This window comes from Rhopalosiphum maidis, chromosome 3, assembly GCF_003676215.2.
Source record: "Rhopalosiphum maidis isolate BTI-1 chromosome 3, ASM367621v3, whole genome shotgun sequence".
Classification (NCBI taxonomy): domain Eukaryota; kingdom Metazoa; phylum Arthropoda; class Insecta; order Hemiptera; family Aphididae; genus Rhopalosiphum; species Rhopalosiphum maidis.
Window position 1 is genome coordinate 45,324,339 of NC_040879.1, and position 22,405 is coordinate 45,346,743.

Below are 22,405 nucleotides of genomic sequence, written 5' to 3' on the forward strand. Positions count from 1 at the left end.
ATTTCTATATGATATATTATATTATACACATATTATGACGTGTATATATACATATATATATATATATGTATAATAAATAACTAATAACAATGTTAATATTCACAATGAAAAAATTAAAATTGTAATAATTAATAGTAAATAAATATAATTACACTCCTTTATATAAAATTTTAATTAGTAAGGTGAGTACTATAAAAGTTAATGTTAACCAATAAAACAGTTAGCTAATCATTGAAAAAATAAACATATTATAAACACTTAAGGTACAAAAAAAAAAAATGTTCATATATTATGCTCTTACAATTATTTATGCAAAAAAAAAAAGAACAAAAACTAAAAATATACTTTACGGCACAATTAAATGGCAAAATGTATGGCATGACGATAAATCATTGTTTAATGAGACAATTTGATTATAACATTATTACTTAACATGAAATTTAAAGACCAAATTGTTAACGATTAAGCAAAGTTTTAACATGCATTAATTACAGATTTAAAAAGCAGTCAACATTTTAAATTTTAATAGTAAAAATATATTTAATTCGTTAAAATAAAATACAAAAATAAATATAATTCATATTTGGTATGAAACAAATAATTAAATATTTCAATCAAACTAAATTTACATTTAAAAAAAATGAACAATAATTTATAGTTTTAACAGATTGAGTAGAAACATTTTATTAGGTGTCTCTACTGACATTCATTAACATAACCAACAAATTTTCCAACAATCTTAATATAACTTTTATTATTGTGATGTGATGTGAAAAGACGTGAGGGCACATATTTTTTACTGCTTTGCGTGTAAAATATGTTAAAAAAATAAACTAAAACTCCATAATTAAGCGATTTATTTGTTTTCTGTATACAAAAATTAATAGTTATAATGATCAATATTTTAATCATGTATTATTATTGTTACAGGAAATTTAGATTAGGTATATAATTTACTTAAATATATCACATTTGTTTAAAATACATTTGTTTTCTCTTTAACTCACTAATTCAATATAAAAAAAAAAAAATGGTATTTTTAATAAGTTATAAAATTAAAGAATAATCTTTTATTGATATATTTATTTAAAATATTTAAATTAATAACAAAAATAACTGTAATAACTTAATGTATTTCATGAAACATTGTGGTTGGTTTTGTTAAGACTTTAATTAGTAGAGACAACCCTTAATTAACAAGAAAATATATATTATCTTTTATAAATTTATCATAATACATAATTATGTCTACAGAGCATTAAAATTCGATGTTTTTGTTGTAAATACTTATTGGATAATATTTACAGTTTGATAATGCTGTTGGGCTATTAAAAATAGGGTATTAATTATATATTTTATTTATATAAAAAGTTAGCACAAACACCTCTCTCCAAGTTAGCGATTATCTAAAGGTTCAAAAGCATAGTTAGTCATTTTTTACGTAGACTGGTATTGAAAAATCAACTAATTTGAATTTCAGAAATACAACGATATGTTTATGTTGAGATAAGATAGTAAAACTAAAACAATTACTAATCGAATGATTTAATTGACTAGAATTTTAGTGAGAAAAAAAAAATTTTAAATTGTTCTAATCGTGATATACACACATAGGTATATATATTATATATATTAAGTAATGATGATTATTATTTTATTTTTTTTTAGTTCATTACTACTAATACTTAATGTGTCAATAAAAATTTCAAATACAAAAATTTATAATAATATACTTGTGTTAGGAACTAACATGTTAAAAACGAGATACTGTTATGAATAATGTCACAGAATACATTTTAATAAAATAAAACGAGTTTAGACGTTTTGTGCATATTCTGATGTCTCGTTAGGTTACAAAACAAAATTGTTTAAATAATAATAAATTGAATCAAATACAAACAAGGTTGTTAGTGCTCCTTTATATAAATATAATAAAACTCGCATTATTGGCTCGGGACAATAAGTTTTTGCTGTGTTTGTGTAAATTAATAAGTGCATGTGTGTAAGGTGGGGGAAAGCAGACAATTTTGAAAGGAAAAGATCATGTACGGATAGATGTGACTGCAAGATCGTAACAATAATTCTAACGCTTTCATTCGTTGACTGTGTATGATTTGGTCGTTGTTGATGTGTTGTTGCTGATAGTAGATGAGCAATTGTACTTTACTGTACTGTTCTTGGTGGTCAATGAGGAGGATTTGTTAAACACATTTTTGGGGCTCAAGCCTGAAAAATAAAAAAAGTTTTATTAAAAATTATACAAATGTATTATTAAAAGTTTATATTAAAATTATCAGGCATGCACTATTAGTTTTTAGAAGGTGGCTATAAATCAGAGGCTATTTCTAGAAGAATTTTTTGAAATTGACACCATATTAAGTATATAGTTACAAAAGTCATAATATTCCTATTTTTAAATATATTCAAAATAATGTTTTCAAACTTTGCAACAACAATGACTGAACCTCATCAAGTTTTCTGCTATCAATAACTGTCCTCTTAAGTACACAACAGTGATGCAATTGTTTATAAAGTATTTATGTATTAACTCTGCGTATGAGGCGTTAAAACTTAAAGAGCTATCTATTCATATCTTCGATAAATAAATATAGGCAATTATATATGATGGTAAATTAGTGACTTATCAAATAATCTAAACCTAGCAATGGAATTATGGAAGTCGTCAAATCGATATTGTGATGATAAGTATTCATAATTTCTACACTAGAATAGAATAGTAAATCAAGGTTAGCTCAAGGTGTAACCTCAAATAAATTTACTCCATGTCACCGTAAGTGTTCGCTAAGCAGATGTAATAGGTACCAAGATTTAAATATATATTAATTCCTCAGTATTTTTTTTTTTTTTAACTACATTGCATATTTTTTGTGGATTATTATTATAAACAATTACATGTTTTCTGGTTTCTTTGTTTAAAATAACTGAAAAAGCAGTAATTTAAGATCATTAGACGTTAGTAAGCGGTGGCAGTGACACAATAGGATAAAGCAAGCGACGGAAACCAGTGTTAGAGCTTACAAAGCTTTATAAATAGGTTTCAGTAGTGACAGCAGTGTCCACCAAGTTACCATCCTTATCCACCAAATGAAGTTTATTTATCAGTATACGTAATACCTGCTGAATTGTACGTATACAATTTATTCGTGCCTGAGTGGAACGTTTCGTTAAAAGTGTTCAGACTAGTTTGATCATTCGAGTTATTGAGGAGCTTGTATACGTTATAGGCATTTGCCTGAATGTTGTCTCCATTCTCGTCCAAACTACTGTTGATGTAGTTATCAGCAGAGGTTCTATAAAATATAGCACCAATGTTTTACCAATAAAATACTCATTGCGCACAAGTGGTTTGCTGCAAAGACTTGCGTCATTTAAGTATGTTTATTCAATTTGGAATACAAGAAAAATGTGGTAAAAAATATACACTACACATCCTAACTTCTAAGTAATTCACTGTGTCGTAAGTATCCCTGCTTTACTATCATGAACGCAAATATGCCACATTTGATTGAATTAAGTATTAGTCATGTTTTTCACACACAACACAGTCTAAATATTTACGAACAATAGCACTACAACATTTAAGGACTACAACAATAATAATAATAATAACCAAATACGACAGCTAATATTGGCAAAAAAAAATAAAAATAAAAATACAATTAAAACTTTTGTAACGGATTATTATCCAAATTTACCTGCTGCCATTTAAATGATGTTCGAAAGACGAATCATTTTCCAACAGTTCTGTAGGACTCGAGTCATCACCTTTAGCTTTATACTTAGCTTGCCTAATAACAACCAACCGTTGACGGGCCTCTTCTAACTCACGTTCGATCCTCAATACTTCTGATCTGTTAAAATACAAATAAATGCACATATTATATAAATAATGTCTTGAGCAATTGTACGAATAACAATGAATGATGAAATTCATTATTGAGTAAATACCTAGCATTGATTTCTTGCGCGATTCCTCCCACCATACGTTTGCTAAGAACCAGACTTCGTTCTTCATCGTTTTGAATCGCCTGTTGGGCTGCTTTAACTAGGTTATCCGTTGCACGCTTCACAGCGTTTCCAGCCGCCTAATCAAAAATAATAAATAAGTTGAATACAAACACCCTCCATCAGCCGAGATGTGTATAATTATTATTCTTAAGAGAATGTTTTATTAAAAAGATTTAATATAAAATTATTTAATGAATTTTTAATAAACATTAAAATGTAATCAAAAGTAATTCAAACAATTGTATAGGTTTAATGCATGTCATTGTCATTGTTGGATATTGAGAATTACAAAATAAATAGAAAATTTATTCTGCTGTATTGGTTATTATTACTTTTAGTACAATTTTGGAACTAAAGATTAGCTAAATATCTAATGAGATTATAATATGTTAGAGAAAATTATAAATCTGTTTTTGAATACATTGAGTGTTTACTTTACAACTTAAGGTACAAAATTGTTTTATTTTTTTCATTTTTTACAAAATAACAATAGCTTATTATTTGTTTGAACTTTAATAATTATTTTTTTAATGCACTATTTTGAAAGATCCATATAGTTATTTTAAAAATATTGTTTACTTAAAATTATGCAACTTATGTTATTTTTAAATCATCATTGTTTTCCGTAAAACACTAAGAGTTTTGAAATAAAGTATTTAAAAAAAATTATGTCAGTATTTTTACCAATAATCTTTTTGTGGATGCACTATCAGGGTCAGCTTTAACCTTGCACGACACTAGCAACTGTGCAGTCGACTGAAGCCACCTGTTTTGCTGATGAAATCAGCTTTTCTTCACTAGATATCCCTTGCACTAATGCATTTGCTGATTCCACTAGACTGTGAGTAGCAGCGGCCACTAAACGAGAAGCTGATATCAGACCTTCTGACCATTGACCATCATCTGAACTGGTTAAAGGTCTGCGACTGACCTGTTTAAATTAAGTGTACACATTTTAATTGTTTATTGTATGTAAGTAAATATATTCATTAATGTTATTATTATCTTAACTCTACCTAGATATAGTGTAAAAGTATCTTACTTTTCCAGAGTCAATTAATTCACGTTGAGCAGCTGATGCTGCTTTCACTAATGCTGATGTAGCAGCAGCAATGGATTTAGCTGCTTCCAAAATCACTTCATCGAAATTCCATGATGCATCTGCCGCTTCCTGAACATGAACCACGAATATATTATTATAGAATAATTTATTAAACAATTTGAACATTTCAGTGTGCATTTAATGATGCTTTTTATAAATAAATTCTCAGTAATTTTACCACATTGACCGATTTCCTGGGACGTAAACTGGCAAGTTTTTTTGCGGCAGCATCAATAGATTCAGCAGCGCCTAATAATTCGTTCTCCGCAATTATAGTAGGATCTTCAGGACTGACCCAATCATTACCTAAACAATTTGACATATTTTATAAAATTATATTAAATATTAAAATAATGCTGTTTATTACCTTTAATGGTTTCGGTTACAGATATCAATTCAGTAACATATTGTGCGATCATACGAGAAATTGTTTGTAACATGTGCTTAGAATCAGAACTTGAATTTGGTTTAGATATTATAAATAATACAGTCTGTAACAACTTTCTGTACTCTTGAGAAATATTATACCCAGCTTGTAAGGTTCTTTCTTTCAAATCAGCATTTTCAATAGTGTTACTGCATCCCTGATATAAAAAAAATATATATAACAATAATGCTTCTTAAAATCTTAACCATAATTGTATTACCCTGCAAACAGTCAATAAATCTGATATAGCTTTACGTCCCATGTTTGCGGCAACAATAACATCTTCTTGTTTACCACTGTTACCAGCTGAAACAGCTTTTGCTGTAGCCATTGTTATTGGTTTTGTACAACGTATCAACTCTTCAACAGTAGCTGTTGATTTGAATGTTTCAGTCGAGTTTAAGGCCTAAAATTTGATTGTATTCAATAGTATTGGTAAATAAACAAAGTAAATATAAAATAAATAAATTTTAAGGACTTAAATTTAATGATAAATCAATAAATTTAAAGTTTATAAAGTTTGTAATTTTTTTTTTTTTTTGTATAGTCAAAGTATCTAAATTAAATTTTTCTTTTAATTTTACTATAAACTTTCATCACAATTTATTAAAAATATCTATATCATAGTAATATTATGTTTTATAAAGTGATATTTGTTTAAACTTTAACTTTGACTGTGCACAAAGTTAATACTAAAATAATTACAGTCTATTCCAAGTAAGAACAGGCTTTGGCGGTGACTAGTTTACATCGAGCGGTGATCAGACAACATCCGTTTGTCCTAACTTATCTATACACCTGCTGAATTGTAAAGCCATGCTCATGAGCACAAGTTGACCGCTGAAGACTGTTCTTATTTGGAATAGATTATATAGAATATAGATCATATAATTTTCTGATGAGTTGCAAAAATTATGATTGATATTTGTTTTAAAACTTTTTAATATTATTGCCTTTTTATTTCAAAATTATTGATTATACCCGAATTTCTTGGCCAATAACTTCAATTGTTGATTCAAGAGCTCTTGTTCCACGTGTGTGTTCGTCTTCCACCGCCTTTACAGTTTTTAAAAGCGAAGTTACATTTGTCACCATTACCTGAAAATTTGCAAATAGAACATTTCATTAGGTTTAGTATTTTCAATTGATATTAATTTTAATTTGTCAATTTACTTTAGCACTTTCTTTAAGTTCATTCATTGATGGGTCATTGATATTTTTCCCGGAAGCAGCTTTTGTTGCTTGAATTAGATCTCCTAATGCGGTAGCTACATCTTTTACAGCGTTGATTAACATAACCTATTAACACATTTAGCATTATGACAAATAAGAATATTTTATTATACTTCAATATAAGCATACAAATCATCTTTAAAATTTAAAAATAATTTATAAATTTATAATTTTGAACTTAATTTCTACTTTAATCAAAAATTGGTGTAACTATCAATATGAATTTAATTTTCAAAGCTTGTGTGTAACTTCTATGATATAATAGTATGTGAGTTATCATCCAGAACAATAACTATTTAAATAATGATAATAATAAGTTATTTTTAATAACTAAACTAAGTTTAGATATTTAATAAGAGGGCACTACTGCCCTCACAATATGATGTAATATCATACCACATATATTATAGTGGACTTACAGGTACTAAGGTATAGGTATAGAAGAAAAAATTTTCTGCTGTTAGCTAAAATATAAGAACGAGAATTGGCTTATTATAAAAATTAAAGGTAAGAATATTATAAACTCATTAACTTTTTTTCAATATTTTAATTTTTAAGCTAGATTTGAGCATTTTAACTTGTAATATTTACAATATTCATATTTTGCATAAAAACTTAACGTACAAACATAGATAATATTCATAACTTTAAGTTAAATACTAGTTTCATCCACTATAACACAAAGGCTTGTTATCAAAGTTAATTATGCTGAAAGGAAACTTACTATGTAGTACATAAGTAAGAACCAGAAAACAAATAGTGCGCTGACATTCTTTTAAATATTATTTTTATCATTATAAAATAATTTTGAAAAACTAACCAAAATAAATAGAATATATTATTATTTAACATATTATCAATTATCATAAATAATAGTAACATATTCGTGTATGATAGTATAACATATACACCCACCTGGGCTTCTGGATTATTAGCTCCCAAAGATGCTGCACCAAACTTTACTACGTCAGCCAATTGTATTATTGTAGAAACAGCATTTTGAGCAGCAACTGCTAGCTGTTCCTGTGAAGAAGCCGCACCTAAAAAATTTACAATTTTAAGTTGATTAATAAAAATATAATAATTTTATTAACTATTAAAATTATTACAAAATACAATTATAGAATTGTAAAATTATTATATAATTATAGATCAGGGGTGACAAATTTTTCATGCCATGAATTGCCATTCCTGGTTATAATTTTGAATTATTGATTTTCAAAGACAATTAAAACAATTCATTCTTTAAATACACAACAAGAATCATAATAAGATAAGAAATATATTTATAATCAAAAACTTAATGTTACTCAAGTAAAATAAATAAATTAATACTAACCAGTAACCAAAGTTTTAGTGTCTTCTACTAATGCCTTAGCAGTTTTTAAAATATTCTCTCTGTGATCAGAAAATGTTTCATTTTCATTTTCAGCGTGAAGAGTTCCAGCTGTAGCAAAGAGTATTGTTGTATCTAGATCACCAATAATACCAGATACTGTACTAGCTGCATTTACACAAGCTTGGGTACCGCGTGTTCCAGTAGATGATAATTTATGCAATATCTATTTGTACAGATTATTTAGTAAAATAGAAATCAAAACATAAATAACTAATATTACTAATATAAAAATAAATAAAATACTTGTTGCTTTTCAATTTCTGTCATAGTGTTTTGAAGCTGGTAATCATGCATAGACTTGTGATATCCATAATTTTGGTTATTTATCTGTGTATCATGGTTATACTCATATCGTTTTGTCAAAGTTGAAATATCTAATAAATTTTCACCTGTAATAATTTAAAAATATAAACATATTTTAATTATTACAATATTATAACCACTTGTATCAAATAAACTATAGAAAAATATTTTGATAAGGAATAAAATATATTGTATCTAAATTACTAGTATTCATAGATGAATTAGTCTGATCAATAAAGCCAGTGTCGTTGGATGAATTTGAATACTCTTGAACTTGAAAAGTTTTCTCAGTGTTGAATCTCTTTTCTTTTGAAACAGGAGATGTGCACACATCCACCAAATTGCTTAAACTTTCTCCAACGGCTCTATATAAATGATAATCAAATATTTAGCCTAGTAATTTCTAAGTTATATTAATGGTTAATGTCTAAGACAATATGTAGTTACCTGGATGCACTTGTAAGTCTATTAAGTAATTGATTTAATGTAGTAGTAACTTGATATGCTGCATCCGAAAGTTCTTGTAATAAATGTTTATTATTTTCATGTTGAGTTAAATTACACACTGAAACTAAATCTTCTACTGCATTAACCACTTCTCTAGCGGCTGCCATTAACTGTTCTTTGCAACTTGGATTTTCTACAGTACCAGCAACAACCTAAATAACCAACCAAATTATAATAAATACAAATAATGAAAATATCTTGAATGATTAAAACGTTATCAAGATATATACTTTTGTACAAGCTACTAGCTGTGAAGTTGTAAGTGCACATGTAGTTGCGGCACTAATAACATTTGACTGATGTTGTGGTTCAACAGTTGCTGCAACATTTTTAGCTTTAACAACAAGAGCAGCTGTTGTATTAGCTACCGCCTTAGCCAAGCTCAATAAAATATCACGAGATTCATCAGCCCCATCATCACCAATCTGTGTCAATACTTGTTGAGAAGCTTCACCAACTTTACTAGCAGCATTCAGTAGATTTTGACGTCCCTAAAACATTCATACAGATATTAAAAATAAAATTCACAAAGCTAATACACTGCTTGGTATAAACCTTTACATACAGTATTTGAATCAGGTTGGACAGCTTTCAAAAGGTCAGTAAAAGCTGAACACAATTTACGGGCAGCATCTAATAAATGATCACCAGAAGGGGTTAAAGCGGCCAAAACACGTACACCCTGACTCATTTCTGGTAAATTTGTAGTAATAGATGTAATAGCTTGTTCGACGCTAGAATAGTCAATATCTCCTAAAATTTTTAGAAAAAAAAATAAGTTATTTTAATAAAATGAACTAAAAAAATAATATGTAATATGAGTAAATTACCTGAAGTCAAGGTGACTACTTGAGCTGTAGCAGCATTCATAGCTGCAATCTGGGAACTAATATTTTGTTTATTTGAGTCTATTGTAGTCTCTTTCAATTTAGTTGAAGCCTATGAACATAAATAATTAATTTTTCATATTGTCAAACAACCTAACCGAAGATTATTACTTACTGCATCGTTACCAAACTCAGGAATAACAGCTTTTGATATCAACTCTTTTTCAATAGTAGTTATTATTTCTTGACTATTTGATATTGTCATACACAATGCTTTTTGTGGAGCACTTAATACCTTAATTTGTTTATTTTGTGGTCCCTGCACATACACACATTGATTATAATTTGTAAAATGCCTTACATTAAGTAATAATACAAATTAAACATACCACTGATGGTGTATGGGATACATTTATTCGTCCACTAACTGTAGTATACTGAGCATTTCCAACGTGTCCCAGTCCATAAGGACGAGCACCTATACAAAAAATAAATTATTTAGAATAATAATAAAAATGAATTACATAACTAAAATATTACAAATTTATAATGAGAATACAACACATAATAGTAAGCTAATAATAACACAATTTACTACTCTTCTTAATAAGTAAAATATTTATAGTCAACAATAGTAAAATAGTGAACCTGACTAAAAAAAAAAATGAATTTAATTATTATACATAAAGTATATTAACTTTTCAAAGATATTAAATTTGCACTTATAAACAGAGCTATGAACAAATAAAAATCAATAATTTGATTGTATACATAAATATTATAATACTGAACAATTTAAAATGCATAACAAAAATACATGTATCAAATTATGTTAAGGGGCCTCACAAATATTATATTTTATGTCAAAAACTACTCATTTTAAGTTCATTACAAACGTGGTTTAAAAATGTTGAACTAAAAAAAATTTTTTGTTTATTCTTTGGTGGTTCCCTTCAATATTTTTTTATTTTATTGAAGATTGGAGTAAGAATTGTGACTTATCATTGAATAATATTTGTAAATTTAAGTGAAAAGTAAAATATTTTTTTTGTAGTCACAGAATAGTTTTTTTTAATATTTTAGTTCTCTCTAAATTTTCTATACCTATACTAAAGAATAATGACCATATTTTAAAACTAACATGACTGTAAGACTAATAACATAATGGGTATAAAGTTGCTTTTAAAGTGTTCTTTAAAATCGAGAGAGGCCATTTAATTGAAGTTATACAATGTAATACTTAATTGTTTAAAAGCATTTTTACAGAGAATTTTTTATTCCTAAAAAGCTTAACATAAATACAATAAATAAATTATAAAGGTTAAACTATAACAATCACATAATCACAACAAAAATAAAAATTTCAAATTGGGTACTAAATTATTAAGTAAAAAACATGCACTAAATTGGTTTAAAATATTTAAAAAAAAACATGCGATTAATTACACTTCAAGCATTACTAATAAAATATTTATGTTGAAAAATGAACTTAGAATTTACTAAGAACTTCAACTTGAGTATACAGTATGTTTCCTCAATCCTTAATCTATATTTTTATGTAATTAGTTATTTAACCTTTTTGAATTGTTTATATTTGATTGTATTAAAACAATATAACATATTGGGTTTTAAAATTGCTCACATATTATAAAAAATCTTACCAAAGAAATATTCATTAGTTCAATAGATCTCACATTCTCGAAACATACTGTTTTGTGAAACTAGTTTTACGTATATGTGAATATTATTACAAATACAAAATACAGTATTCACACTAAACTACAGGTATATATATAGATATGCAATGGATGATAAACTATCAACAACTTTAAGAAAAGTAGTTCTGAAGAAACCTACAAGAATATAATGATCACATAAAAATGTACAACTGAAGAGGGCAAATGAATAACAATGAGGAAATGGTAAAATATACATTCATTGATTGATAGTCAATCAATATTACCTTTAAAGCTCCAGATTGTCTGCATCACGGTGTATATTTTTAACACGATGCCATGAATTCTATATTCCTTATATTCCTAAATAAAACATGTTTTTTTCTAAATTGTATTTAATGTTTAGTGAGCAAAAAGAATGATATACATACTCCCATATAACACCAAACTTTTGAACATTGTACCTATTATTTTTTTATCATTTTTATATTCAAATACATTAAGTACAGCAAGTTTACTTCAAATATTCTCATTTTTCTTATATTGTATAATTTTTTTTTATTTGTGGCTGTTTAGAGTTACACCATTTAATAATTGTGAAAATAAACTAATCGCGCAATTGCGTATATGTCTAAATAGATAATACTTCAATAATAATTAAACAGAAATATATTAAAAAATGAATTCTAATATTCTAAAATATTTTCAAAAAAAAAAATTTAATTTTGATGAAAATTAAATAATTCAAACAAATAAAAAAATTTTTTTACTTGTATAGTAATATAAATATAATAAGAAAATATATGATATGTAATTCAGTTTAAGTTTAAAACATTATACATTTTACTGATGCGATCAATTTTAGTAATAAATAGAAGAAACATTTTAGCAAAAATAAATATTAACTTTTAAATTTTAAAAATGTATATGAATTAGTTACTGATCATTCTATAAAGCTAATCATAGTAAACTCTATGATAAATAAAATATTGTGTATATAAATAAATATCTACTGTGATTATAGTTCAATGCATTACTCAAATTCAATAATATATATATATATATATATATATTACTATATTAGTATTATACAGTACATTAACTATTTAGTTGGGTGTAAAAGATTTTAAGGTGTTTCAAATCATACTGGAAAAATTATGATTAAATTGGAAGTACAGTAAAACTTCCATATAACAAACTTCTATTTAACGACATGTTTTGTTTAAAGAATTATTTTTGAGAACCATGACCTTCATTGTTAATCATGCATAAATCTATCTTTTTATAACAAATCTGTTTTTTCTATATAACAAATAAACTGTTCGATAACAAACATGTTTTTGTAAACAAAATCAAAACAATTTACAAAAAAAGTTATAAAATAATAAACAAAAAAAAACCTGCTAATTATTTTTCAATAATAAATAGATAAATATAATAAATATTTAATAACATAATAAGATTTAAAATATGACATGTATTTGATGTTTATTTTATTTTTAGAATATATAAGTATGAAAAAAAAAAATTTAATTCTATTTAACAAATCTCTCTATATTAAAAATTGTTTTTATTCCCCATGTAACTGTTATAATATGGAAGTTTTACTATATAATTATTTTAAAAATACTATAAGTATATTATGGTTAAAATAGTTATTGAACATTTTATTATCATAAGTTGCCAGTAACATTTATAATGGTTACTTATATTTAATTAATTTCTATCGCACAAACTGAAAATGTTGAAAATTGTAGTTATAATGTTTATGTACTATGAGACATTTAAAACATTAACTACAATCAATTTCTATTTATAACATAGTAATATTTGATATATTTATAAATGTACATAACATAATCTGCTTAATGCTAAATTTTTTCCTCTACACCAACATAAAGAAATATTCATTATTAAACCAATGTTACAGAAAATATTCACATATTCAAATAAATGTGGTTATGACAGCTCATAATCATAAGGTGTATAAATAATAATAAGATGCAACGACCAATGTCAATAAAAATACTATACAATTCTAATACTAGTAATACTGTGTGTACACTGAAAGTTAATGTATTAAGAAGTGAGTAGGATAGGCATTTATAACCAAAGATATGATATTAAAAGGAATATATAATTTCAACCTCATAAAATCTTGTATGATGAATTATCTCAAAAAAGAATTAAAATCAATTTAATTTTAAACACATATAGATAGTAATATTTATTGAGTAAAGTGAATATTTTTAAATAACACTCTCAAGACTTTAAGAATGAAATTATAGATCAACTAATTTTATATTGTAGTTAAATAAGATATTCTATACTTCATATATAAAGTTAATAAATTCAAATTATTTTCACTGCTAAATAAAGTTTATGGTACTTGAAATTTAAATCAAAATGTTACAATTAGCTTTACAAAATAATTTAATTTAATTATTGCCCAATCACAGATTTATTTAAATGCCTAACATGATATTAGGCACACTCAGAGTTGACAGACTAAAATTGGTTTTATCTTATCAAATATTTATAACATGGTTAATTTATCCCCAATAAATGATAATAATAGATTAAATACAACAGAGAAAATACTTTCACTTAGATTATCTTGTTATATAATATACAATTATATTAACCGTCAAAAAATAATTTATTATGATTTATAACGTTTATGTTTTTTGTAAAAATACGTTTATAACCCTCAATTTTTTTCTTCATAAATGCCAATTATTTTAAACAATTTTTAAATTATATATAATCTTCTGTACATTCAGAACTAATTATAACAATATAACTTGTCAGTTTAATCAAATGTGGCTGAATAAAAATTAATTCTATCTACTGAATATGATCAAGAATAAAGCAGAATTAATTTGAAGCGGTATGTTTAGTATAAAATATTAACTTTTAAAATATCAGACATTTTATTAATGATTAAATTTCAAATATTAAGTGTTAGTTAAAAACTATAGATGTAAATATTATATTTCACAAATCTTTGTTATATTACATTTATATTGTTTGCTAATTTATGAAACTAGTATAATTTTCATAAAAAGCATAATAAAAGCTTATAAAACTATTTATAATCTTCTAAATAATATTTTAAATGTGATTATTAACATTATTGCTGGTGCAAATGTAGTAATAATAATTTTATTTCAGAAATATATGTTAAAAATTAGCTCACCTTCGGCTCCCGCTCTCATTACTGCAGGCTTTGCAACTGATTCAGTGTTAACTTTTCCAAACTGACTACTTTCATGTTGTAAAATTGTAGCCCTAAAACAATAATGGATTTTACATTATTTAATTTAAAGAATAAAAAATGAACTGAATATAGTATAGTATAGTATTTATAGTATAAATTACAAAAGCTTTTTTAGTATATTAGGTAATAATTATTCTAATAATTAATTAATCATACAAAGACTTACTTAAGTGGTGAAATACTATCTTCTACCATAGTTGAACCTTCATCTCCCTCAATACCAAAATGATCTTTAGACTTTTTCTATAGAAAAAAAATTGTATGAATAAGTAATGTTTTTACTATACAATCATAATTATATTTATTCACTTTTTTCAGAATAATATCAATATAACCAGATATTAATTGAAGTATTTGTTCAGCTTCTGTAGTTTGTACAGAATAATATTGATCTGAATAATCCCCAAAGTCTAATGTGAATGTATTTGGAGAGGCTCCCCATCTCCTTACTGTTGTTAGAGGCCAAGTTTTTAATATCTCTTTTGTTCTTTCGTCCAAACGTAAGACTGAATCTTTTGTCACTCCCAAAAGACGAGGAACTAATTTATTTTTTCCTTTCATTTTTTCCTAAGAATAAAATTTAATATTTAAGAAAATATAAATAATATTATAGTGACAACATTGAAATAAAGACATTTATAACATACTTTAACTAAGAAAAATGTTACTCCATATGTAGGTAATGATCTTGCAGTTTTGGTATAAAGAACTTTTGCGTCCAATTCAGATAAGCCTACATGATTTTTATGCTCGGAAAATATTTTTTTTTCTATACCTTTTATTTTTGTGTAAGATTGAGGCAAAAATTCCTTCAGACTAAAAGAATATACATGTTTATTTTTATTTTATCAATTAAAATAAATAATAAATTTTACTCTAAAAATGGGGGACGGTGTTTTGTTTCACAGTAATTTCCAAATTGAATATGTGTTTGAATACCAGCAAGTTGTAAAGCAAGTTCTTCTGTTACTGGGTGTGTTCCATCTAAAATTGCGTCTCTTGCCTACAAATTTGAAAACAAAACAAGATAAATTAATGTATTAATATGTATTAATTAGTATATGTGCTATGTAACTAATATAATATATAATTAAGTCAATTACCTGAACATATAATAAATTTAATTGTACTGGATCATGGGAATCAATGTTACCATCAGAGAAGAAAAATTTCCTTCTTAATAATACAGGTTCACCCTCATCAATGCCTTGTTCTCTTAAGGTTTTAGATGGATCAACCCAGTTGACTGAAATAATAATACAATATTTAGTTAAATTTTTGAAACTATTCAGGTAGGTACAAAATATTTATATAAATGCCAACTTTGTAAAATTTAAACTACTCTATAAAAATAATTCTACGAGTGAATTAAAAATATATTTTATCACATACTAACAAGTTTTTTTAAAATAAATAATGAATAGTTCTGAATTTGAACAAAAGTTAATATTTATTTTAAAACTTGATGAATTAAAAAAAAAATTAGCATTTACAATGTATTACATAGATACAGCGAGTACATTTTACACTAAAATTTAATAAATAATTTAGATGAGAAAATTAATTTCATTGTCATAATTTTAAAACATTTTTTTTATACTGTTTAATAAAACATAATTAATGTTAAAACGTAATACTTAAATTAAAAAAACATTACTAACTTAAGGAAAACTGTTAAATATTTAAATATACCTAGGTAATAAATTTTTGAATATGTAAATAATACCATATAAAAAAAAATTATGATCAAATTGGCATAGTGATCTACATTCTACAATATGAGTATAGTAGGGAAGTTTGGAATAAATTGATAGTAGCAATGTAATTAATAATTTTTAATAAATTAAACTGTACAAAAAAGAAGTATAATCATGAGTAATTATAGTTTTATAGATGTAATAATTATTATTTTATTATGGATACACCACACAATAGAAAAATATGAAAAGCTCCAAGATACAATAGTTATGTGGTGTTAGTGTATTGAATACGTATACCACTAACGCTAGATTCGTAACCACAGATGTAAACCAAACATTGGACTATTATTTTATCAGTCAGTATATAATTATAATACAGATATAAATATATCTGAGTAACGTGTTTAAATTTATAGCAATTTATTTCTGTAATCATGATCTAATCGCCATCTATGAAAAATATTTTTAATTAAAACTTGCGTTTCATATTTTTCTATTGCATGGTATATCTATACTATATATAATCAATGACAATTTAATTAAGTAAATATTAATATAACCTTCATCATCTGTTTTTAATTTTTTTCTCAATTGTTCCATTTTAGCATCTTTTTCACGTTCACGATCTTCTTTTCGCCTTTTTAATGTCAATGTTCCAAAATTTGCTTTATTCTCAACTTCTTCTTCTGGAGTTTCTCTCACAAGACTATATTCATCATGGTTAGTGATTCCTAAATATATATAAATTATATTATAGTGTTATGTTTAATTTAAAAACTTAACAGACATAAAAATTGTTTAACTCTTACCAATTTTTGTGCAAATGACAACCATTAGATTTGCAACTGGTTGACTATCATCGACAAGAAGGGTTTTTAATGTTCCATCAAGCATGTGAACTTTTAATGTTCTCATCTTTTTACGATATTCCAACAAGTCCTAAACCATAAATAAGACAGAATTAGTTACATTTAGGAGTTTATTTTACTTATTATACACACAAACACTTGAATCATTTTTAAATAAAACTATATTCATCCATATATGGCTGTTATATAACCATACATTATTAAACAAATAAATATAAATTTGAAAATTTGAAAAAAAAAACCCATAGTATGTATTATATGTTTTTGTAAAGAAAAGAAAAATCCAGTGATTTTTTATTTGGCTGAATATGCTAACGAAGAATTTAAACCTATAAAGATTCTGAAAGCAAATTTGAATTTGTTTTAAATTTGAAATCAATTCCTCACATTTTTATTTATTTATGGTAATAATATCAATCATATTATTTATATTGTACATACAACATACAAAGTAAGCAATTTACCATTGCCAATTATCTTTAACAGTTTTTGTGTATATAAATAATAAAATGAGAAACCAAAATAAAATGATTTAAATATTTTTTAGTATTATTATTCATTAAAAAAATGTAATAATATGTATATAATTATATTCAGGTTAGCAAAATCCATTTATTTCATTCTCAAAATAATACAATTTTCCTTAGTAAACAAAAATAAATAGTTTAAATAAAATAATTACTAAAAAATAAAAAAGGTAGGTACTTAATTGACTTAATTTCATATTTGTTTGATAAATGATAATTATTTGATTATATATTTTTACTATAACCAATTAACAGAGGCATATTGTAATTTATATTAATATATTTTTTGATGCATTATAAAAAAAAACAATTAAAAATAATAAATAAATATATTCTAATAGGTACTATACATATGAATGATAAATTCAATAATTGATGTGTATGATTTTTTTATGTAACTTTAAAACTGAATCTATTCATACATGAAACTACAAGGTGTTTGAGAATAATTAAATTCAATATTAGGTAGTTAGGTAGATAAATTTATTTTTAATATTTTAATATAATATTGAATAGCCTATTTTTTGAGAATGAAAATACACATACAAATCAAGATTTAATTATATTAATTACCTATAAGTTAATCAATAACAAATTAAGGTGGATACATTGTATTATTGATAATCAAAATTACTCATGGAAATTTTTCAAAAAATTACATTAGGTAAACAATTAAACAAAAAAATAAATATTAAATAATGGTTATATTCTTATATTACTTTGGCTATTTTTTTAAGGATTTTTTTATTATTATTGTTTTTTATAGTACTATCAATAAAGATTCTTGATGCATTTAAATATTTAAGATAGCATTAGTTGTAAGTCAATGTTATAACGGTATGTTACTTATATAATTTTTAATAAGCTTAAACTTTGTGGAACTGTCACAGGAAAAATAAAAACAAAAATAACTATAAAACGTATACTTAATAATATTTTGTATTCAACTATATCTTGAATATTCTAAGTCATTAGTTTAAGAAAAATTCATTGTAAATTTAACAGTAACAAAACCTTATGAACAAATTGATAGTTAAAATCTGAACTTAAATTGCTTTTATAGTTATTAATAAGATCATAAGACAATTAAATAATTTATTCTTCTAAAATTTTAGTCACTAGTTATTATATATGATGTTAATATACTAAAACTGTAATAAATATATTACAATGCTTACAATTAATATATTTTTGAGCTTCAGTAATATGATCCTATAATAAATAAGTAATATGGTAGGTATCTATAATGAAGAATCAAATATAGTTTCTTTAAAATATTATTTTCAGTTAATGACTATCACTACATCAAAAAACTTGCTTGTAAATAATTGGAAGTTGATTTGCATAGTCTATACTACTATAAACATCAAATACACACACACTTCCCATTGTTTTTAAATTTCTGAATCGCACTTTTAACAATTTAAAATTTAAATGTTATAACCATGACAACTAAAATTTCATAAATCTTAGAATCTTCACTCTTATGAATACAAATGCAATGTTTAAAATAGACTAGAACACATTAGACGGTTTTTTGCTTTATAATATTAGCTTTTACTTTGATTTCGGTTGGTTAAGTTAGAATTTAAGGGTTACAGTTTAGAGAAATAATAAAAAGAAAATTACCAGTCGGTAAGATGTTTTAGACAGTATCACAACCAAAGAGATCTTTTAATAGAAACTACAAGTACCTATGTAACAATTAAGGCCAATACAATACCACAGTCACTATCAATAATAAATTCTGAGAACTCTGTCTATCGACTATCTGTATCTATATGTCTAATTATTTTGATTGTAAAAGCTAACAATGTCAAAAAATAAATAAAATGTACTTGAAATGTACTATATTACAGCCTTACAGGGATATCCACATCTTAATTATATGAGCGTTTCGGTTCATACAATTTTCCATTTCGAGCACTGTCTGTATATTTATTATACAATTAGCTAAACATAATGTATGGATTTTAAACAGAAATGATTTATTATTTTTTGTTAAGAAAAACCATGAATCATTAAAAGTCTTTGAAAATTACAAAATTTAAAACATCTTTAAAGAAAAAGGAAAATATTTTAACTACCGTTTTCAAGAGCATGGCTGCCCCTAATATAACATGGTTTAAAGACCTAGGACAATATGCAATGTATACTCTACATACCTAGTTACGCAGCACTGCTAATGAGCAGTTCAACTTATTAATACACTCATCTAAACACTGATGTTATAACTTCATTAATATCCAAAGGATAAAAATTAAGTTATATTTATAAAAGAAGAAATATATGTATACTACAATAGAGTACACAAAAGTATAATAACTGTATAAGTTATGTACCTACTTTTAATTATTATAAGTTTTCTAAAATAGGGAATTAGTTTTTTTTTTAATTCAAAAAATATTTTGATTTTTATAAAATACATAATAACTGATAAAAACAGTATATTTAACAAAACTATTAATAAAAAAACACTGACTCACCCCATTTCTCAGTATATAATATTCTAAATTACGTCCAGGTTCCAACCAAACTCCTTTCTTTATGTCTTCGTCAGCTAAAAATAATCCATAATCTTTTGCTGAAACAGTAAAAAAAAAAAAAAATAAATAAAACAATTACATCTCACAATAATACTTTTGAAATTTTGAATTAACACATCATATTAAATTAAAGAAACATTACACAATAAACATTTGTTTTATAATGCTGAGTAAGCCAATATCTTATTTGATACATTCAATTTATACATGAATGCGTCATGTATACTCCCTCATATATATATTTCATTAGCCATATGTAATTGGAATATGTGTTATGGGATAATTGTATAATCCAAACTTAATAAAAAAAATGTATTAATATAATTTCATCATGACATTAATACTAGGTACCTACCACAAGACGTATGGGCGGAGTCCAAATCAATGAATTTAATTGTAAACAAATTGTTAATTATTACCTCCTAATGATATTAGTTTAAATGCAAACTTATAAGCTGCATAAGTAAGGAAAGAAATTGCGTGGACTGAAATTTGTTGAGACATGAATAAAAAAGTAATTATCTAAAAAATCATTAAAACAATAAAAATACAAATATTGTACTTAATTTGTTGTTTAGTTGTTCAATTGTATTTATAACTGTTTTTAGCATTGTGCAGTTAAAGTTGTTAAACATTAAACCTCAATGTATCTTTTTGCTAATTTTTATTTATTTCTATTTGTTATCAAAAATTATTCAACACATAAAATGGTAGTTATTTCTATTTCACCTACATAATTTACATAAAAATCATTTTTAAACACATAAATTATTACCTTGATAAGGTGATCGATCAACTGCTATTTCTATTCAGTAAAATATAAAATAATGTTTAATTACCACATAAGCATGGCTATTATAAATAAAGCTGGCTATAATCTCAAAGGTCCAGATTAAGGAAAAAACAAAAAGTTAATTAAAATATTCAAAGAAATATTTGATGTTTAGCCTTAGCTATCCTCCAGAGCAGGGATCTCCAACTTTTTTTGTTCACAGTAAACCAAAATATATAAATAGCTGTAGGGTCTTGAGTCGTACAGATCTTTAGGATCTAGAGTTCACGAATTCGAGGTCGAAACATCAGGACAGTTCAAAAACCCTGAAGGTTTACAGGGTGACATACGCATTTGACGTGAGACACACGCAGTCGAGTAAAACGAGGGGACGTCGAGTCGTCCAACTCGTCCGTGCTTATGTTAATATTATCAAATAGGTAGGCGCCTGTATTTATTACAAAGTCCACTTGGAGACGGAACTCACGTTGATCTAGATTGGCCTCGGATATCTTTTCTCTGATCAGTCGGCAAGCGTTGTACACCGATATGGTCGGATCGAATTGCATCGTTTTGGTGACATCTCGTTCGACGATGGATATCCTCAGCGATAGCGTCGCCATCTGAAAGCGTAAAACGCGCACGGTCGCGATCAGTGTTTGAGGTACAACCCGCGCAGGACCTAACCCACAACCCACAACCCCGCCGTGTGCACCCCACAACCGGGTAAGGTACCCACCGTGTAGTCCTCCGGACTGCTACTACCCAATCGGGCAGGGTGTGCTGAGAGCGTTCGGGCGGCGGCTGCTGCTGCGGCGGCGGCGGCGGCGGTGGCGACGCGTTGGCAGGCACTGCGCGCGCGTTCGTGCGGACGCGCTCGCGGGGACGGACGGTGAAAAGAATAATAATAATAATAATAATATAATGGCAAACGTTTTATTCGTTCTCTTTCGCGGGCCAAAAAGCCAACGGCTGCGGCGATGACGAATCGATCAGGAATCCGTCGTCGTCGTCCGAGCGGCGGTCTCGGTGGCAGTGGTGGCAGCGACGACGATCGAACAGCGGCGGCGGCGCATGATAACGAGTAGAACGAGTAACGACGACAACGACGACGACGACGAACGAGAGAGCGATGACGACAGAGCAGACGGACGCGAGTGACGACTACGGCGGCGGCGACCCCGTTACCCCTCCTGCCAACCCGTCCG

At 26.2% G+C, this 22,405-nt stretch overlaps 1 protein-coding gene across 1 annotated transcript; it reads right to left on the reverse strand.

Moving 5' to 3' along the window:
• Nucleotides 1-2,092: 2,092 nt before the first annotated feature.
• Nucleotides 2,093-21,820, reverse strand: LOC113555597 (talin-1-like). Its single transcript, XM_026960045.1, is given in 32 exon segments — nt 2,093-2,226; nt 3,136-3,311; nt 3,717-3,872; nt 3,970-4,106; nt 4,714-4,785; nt 4,787-4,960; nt 5,072-5,200; nt 5,310-5,437; nt 5,499-5,715; nt 5,779-5,964; nt 6,540-6,656; nt 6,732-6,857; nt 7,707-7,831; nt 8,131-8,353; nt 8,434-8,579; nt 8,698-8,858; nt 8,941-9,152; nt 9,231-9,491; nt 9,566-9,753; nt 9,831-9,939; nt 10,003-10,146; nt 10,217-10,305; nt 14,703-14,794; nt 14,950-15,026; nt 15,093-15,350; nt 15,431-15,599; nt 15,659-15,786; nt 15,887-16,029; nt 17,044-17,214; nt 17,293-17,422; nt 20,366-20,463; nt 21,685-21,820. Coding segments are annotated over 32 exon segments (4,812 nt in total).
• Nucleotides 21,821-22,405: the final 585 nt, after the last annotated feature.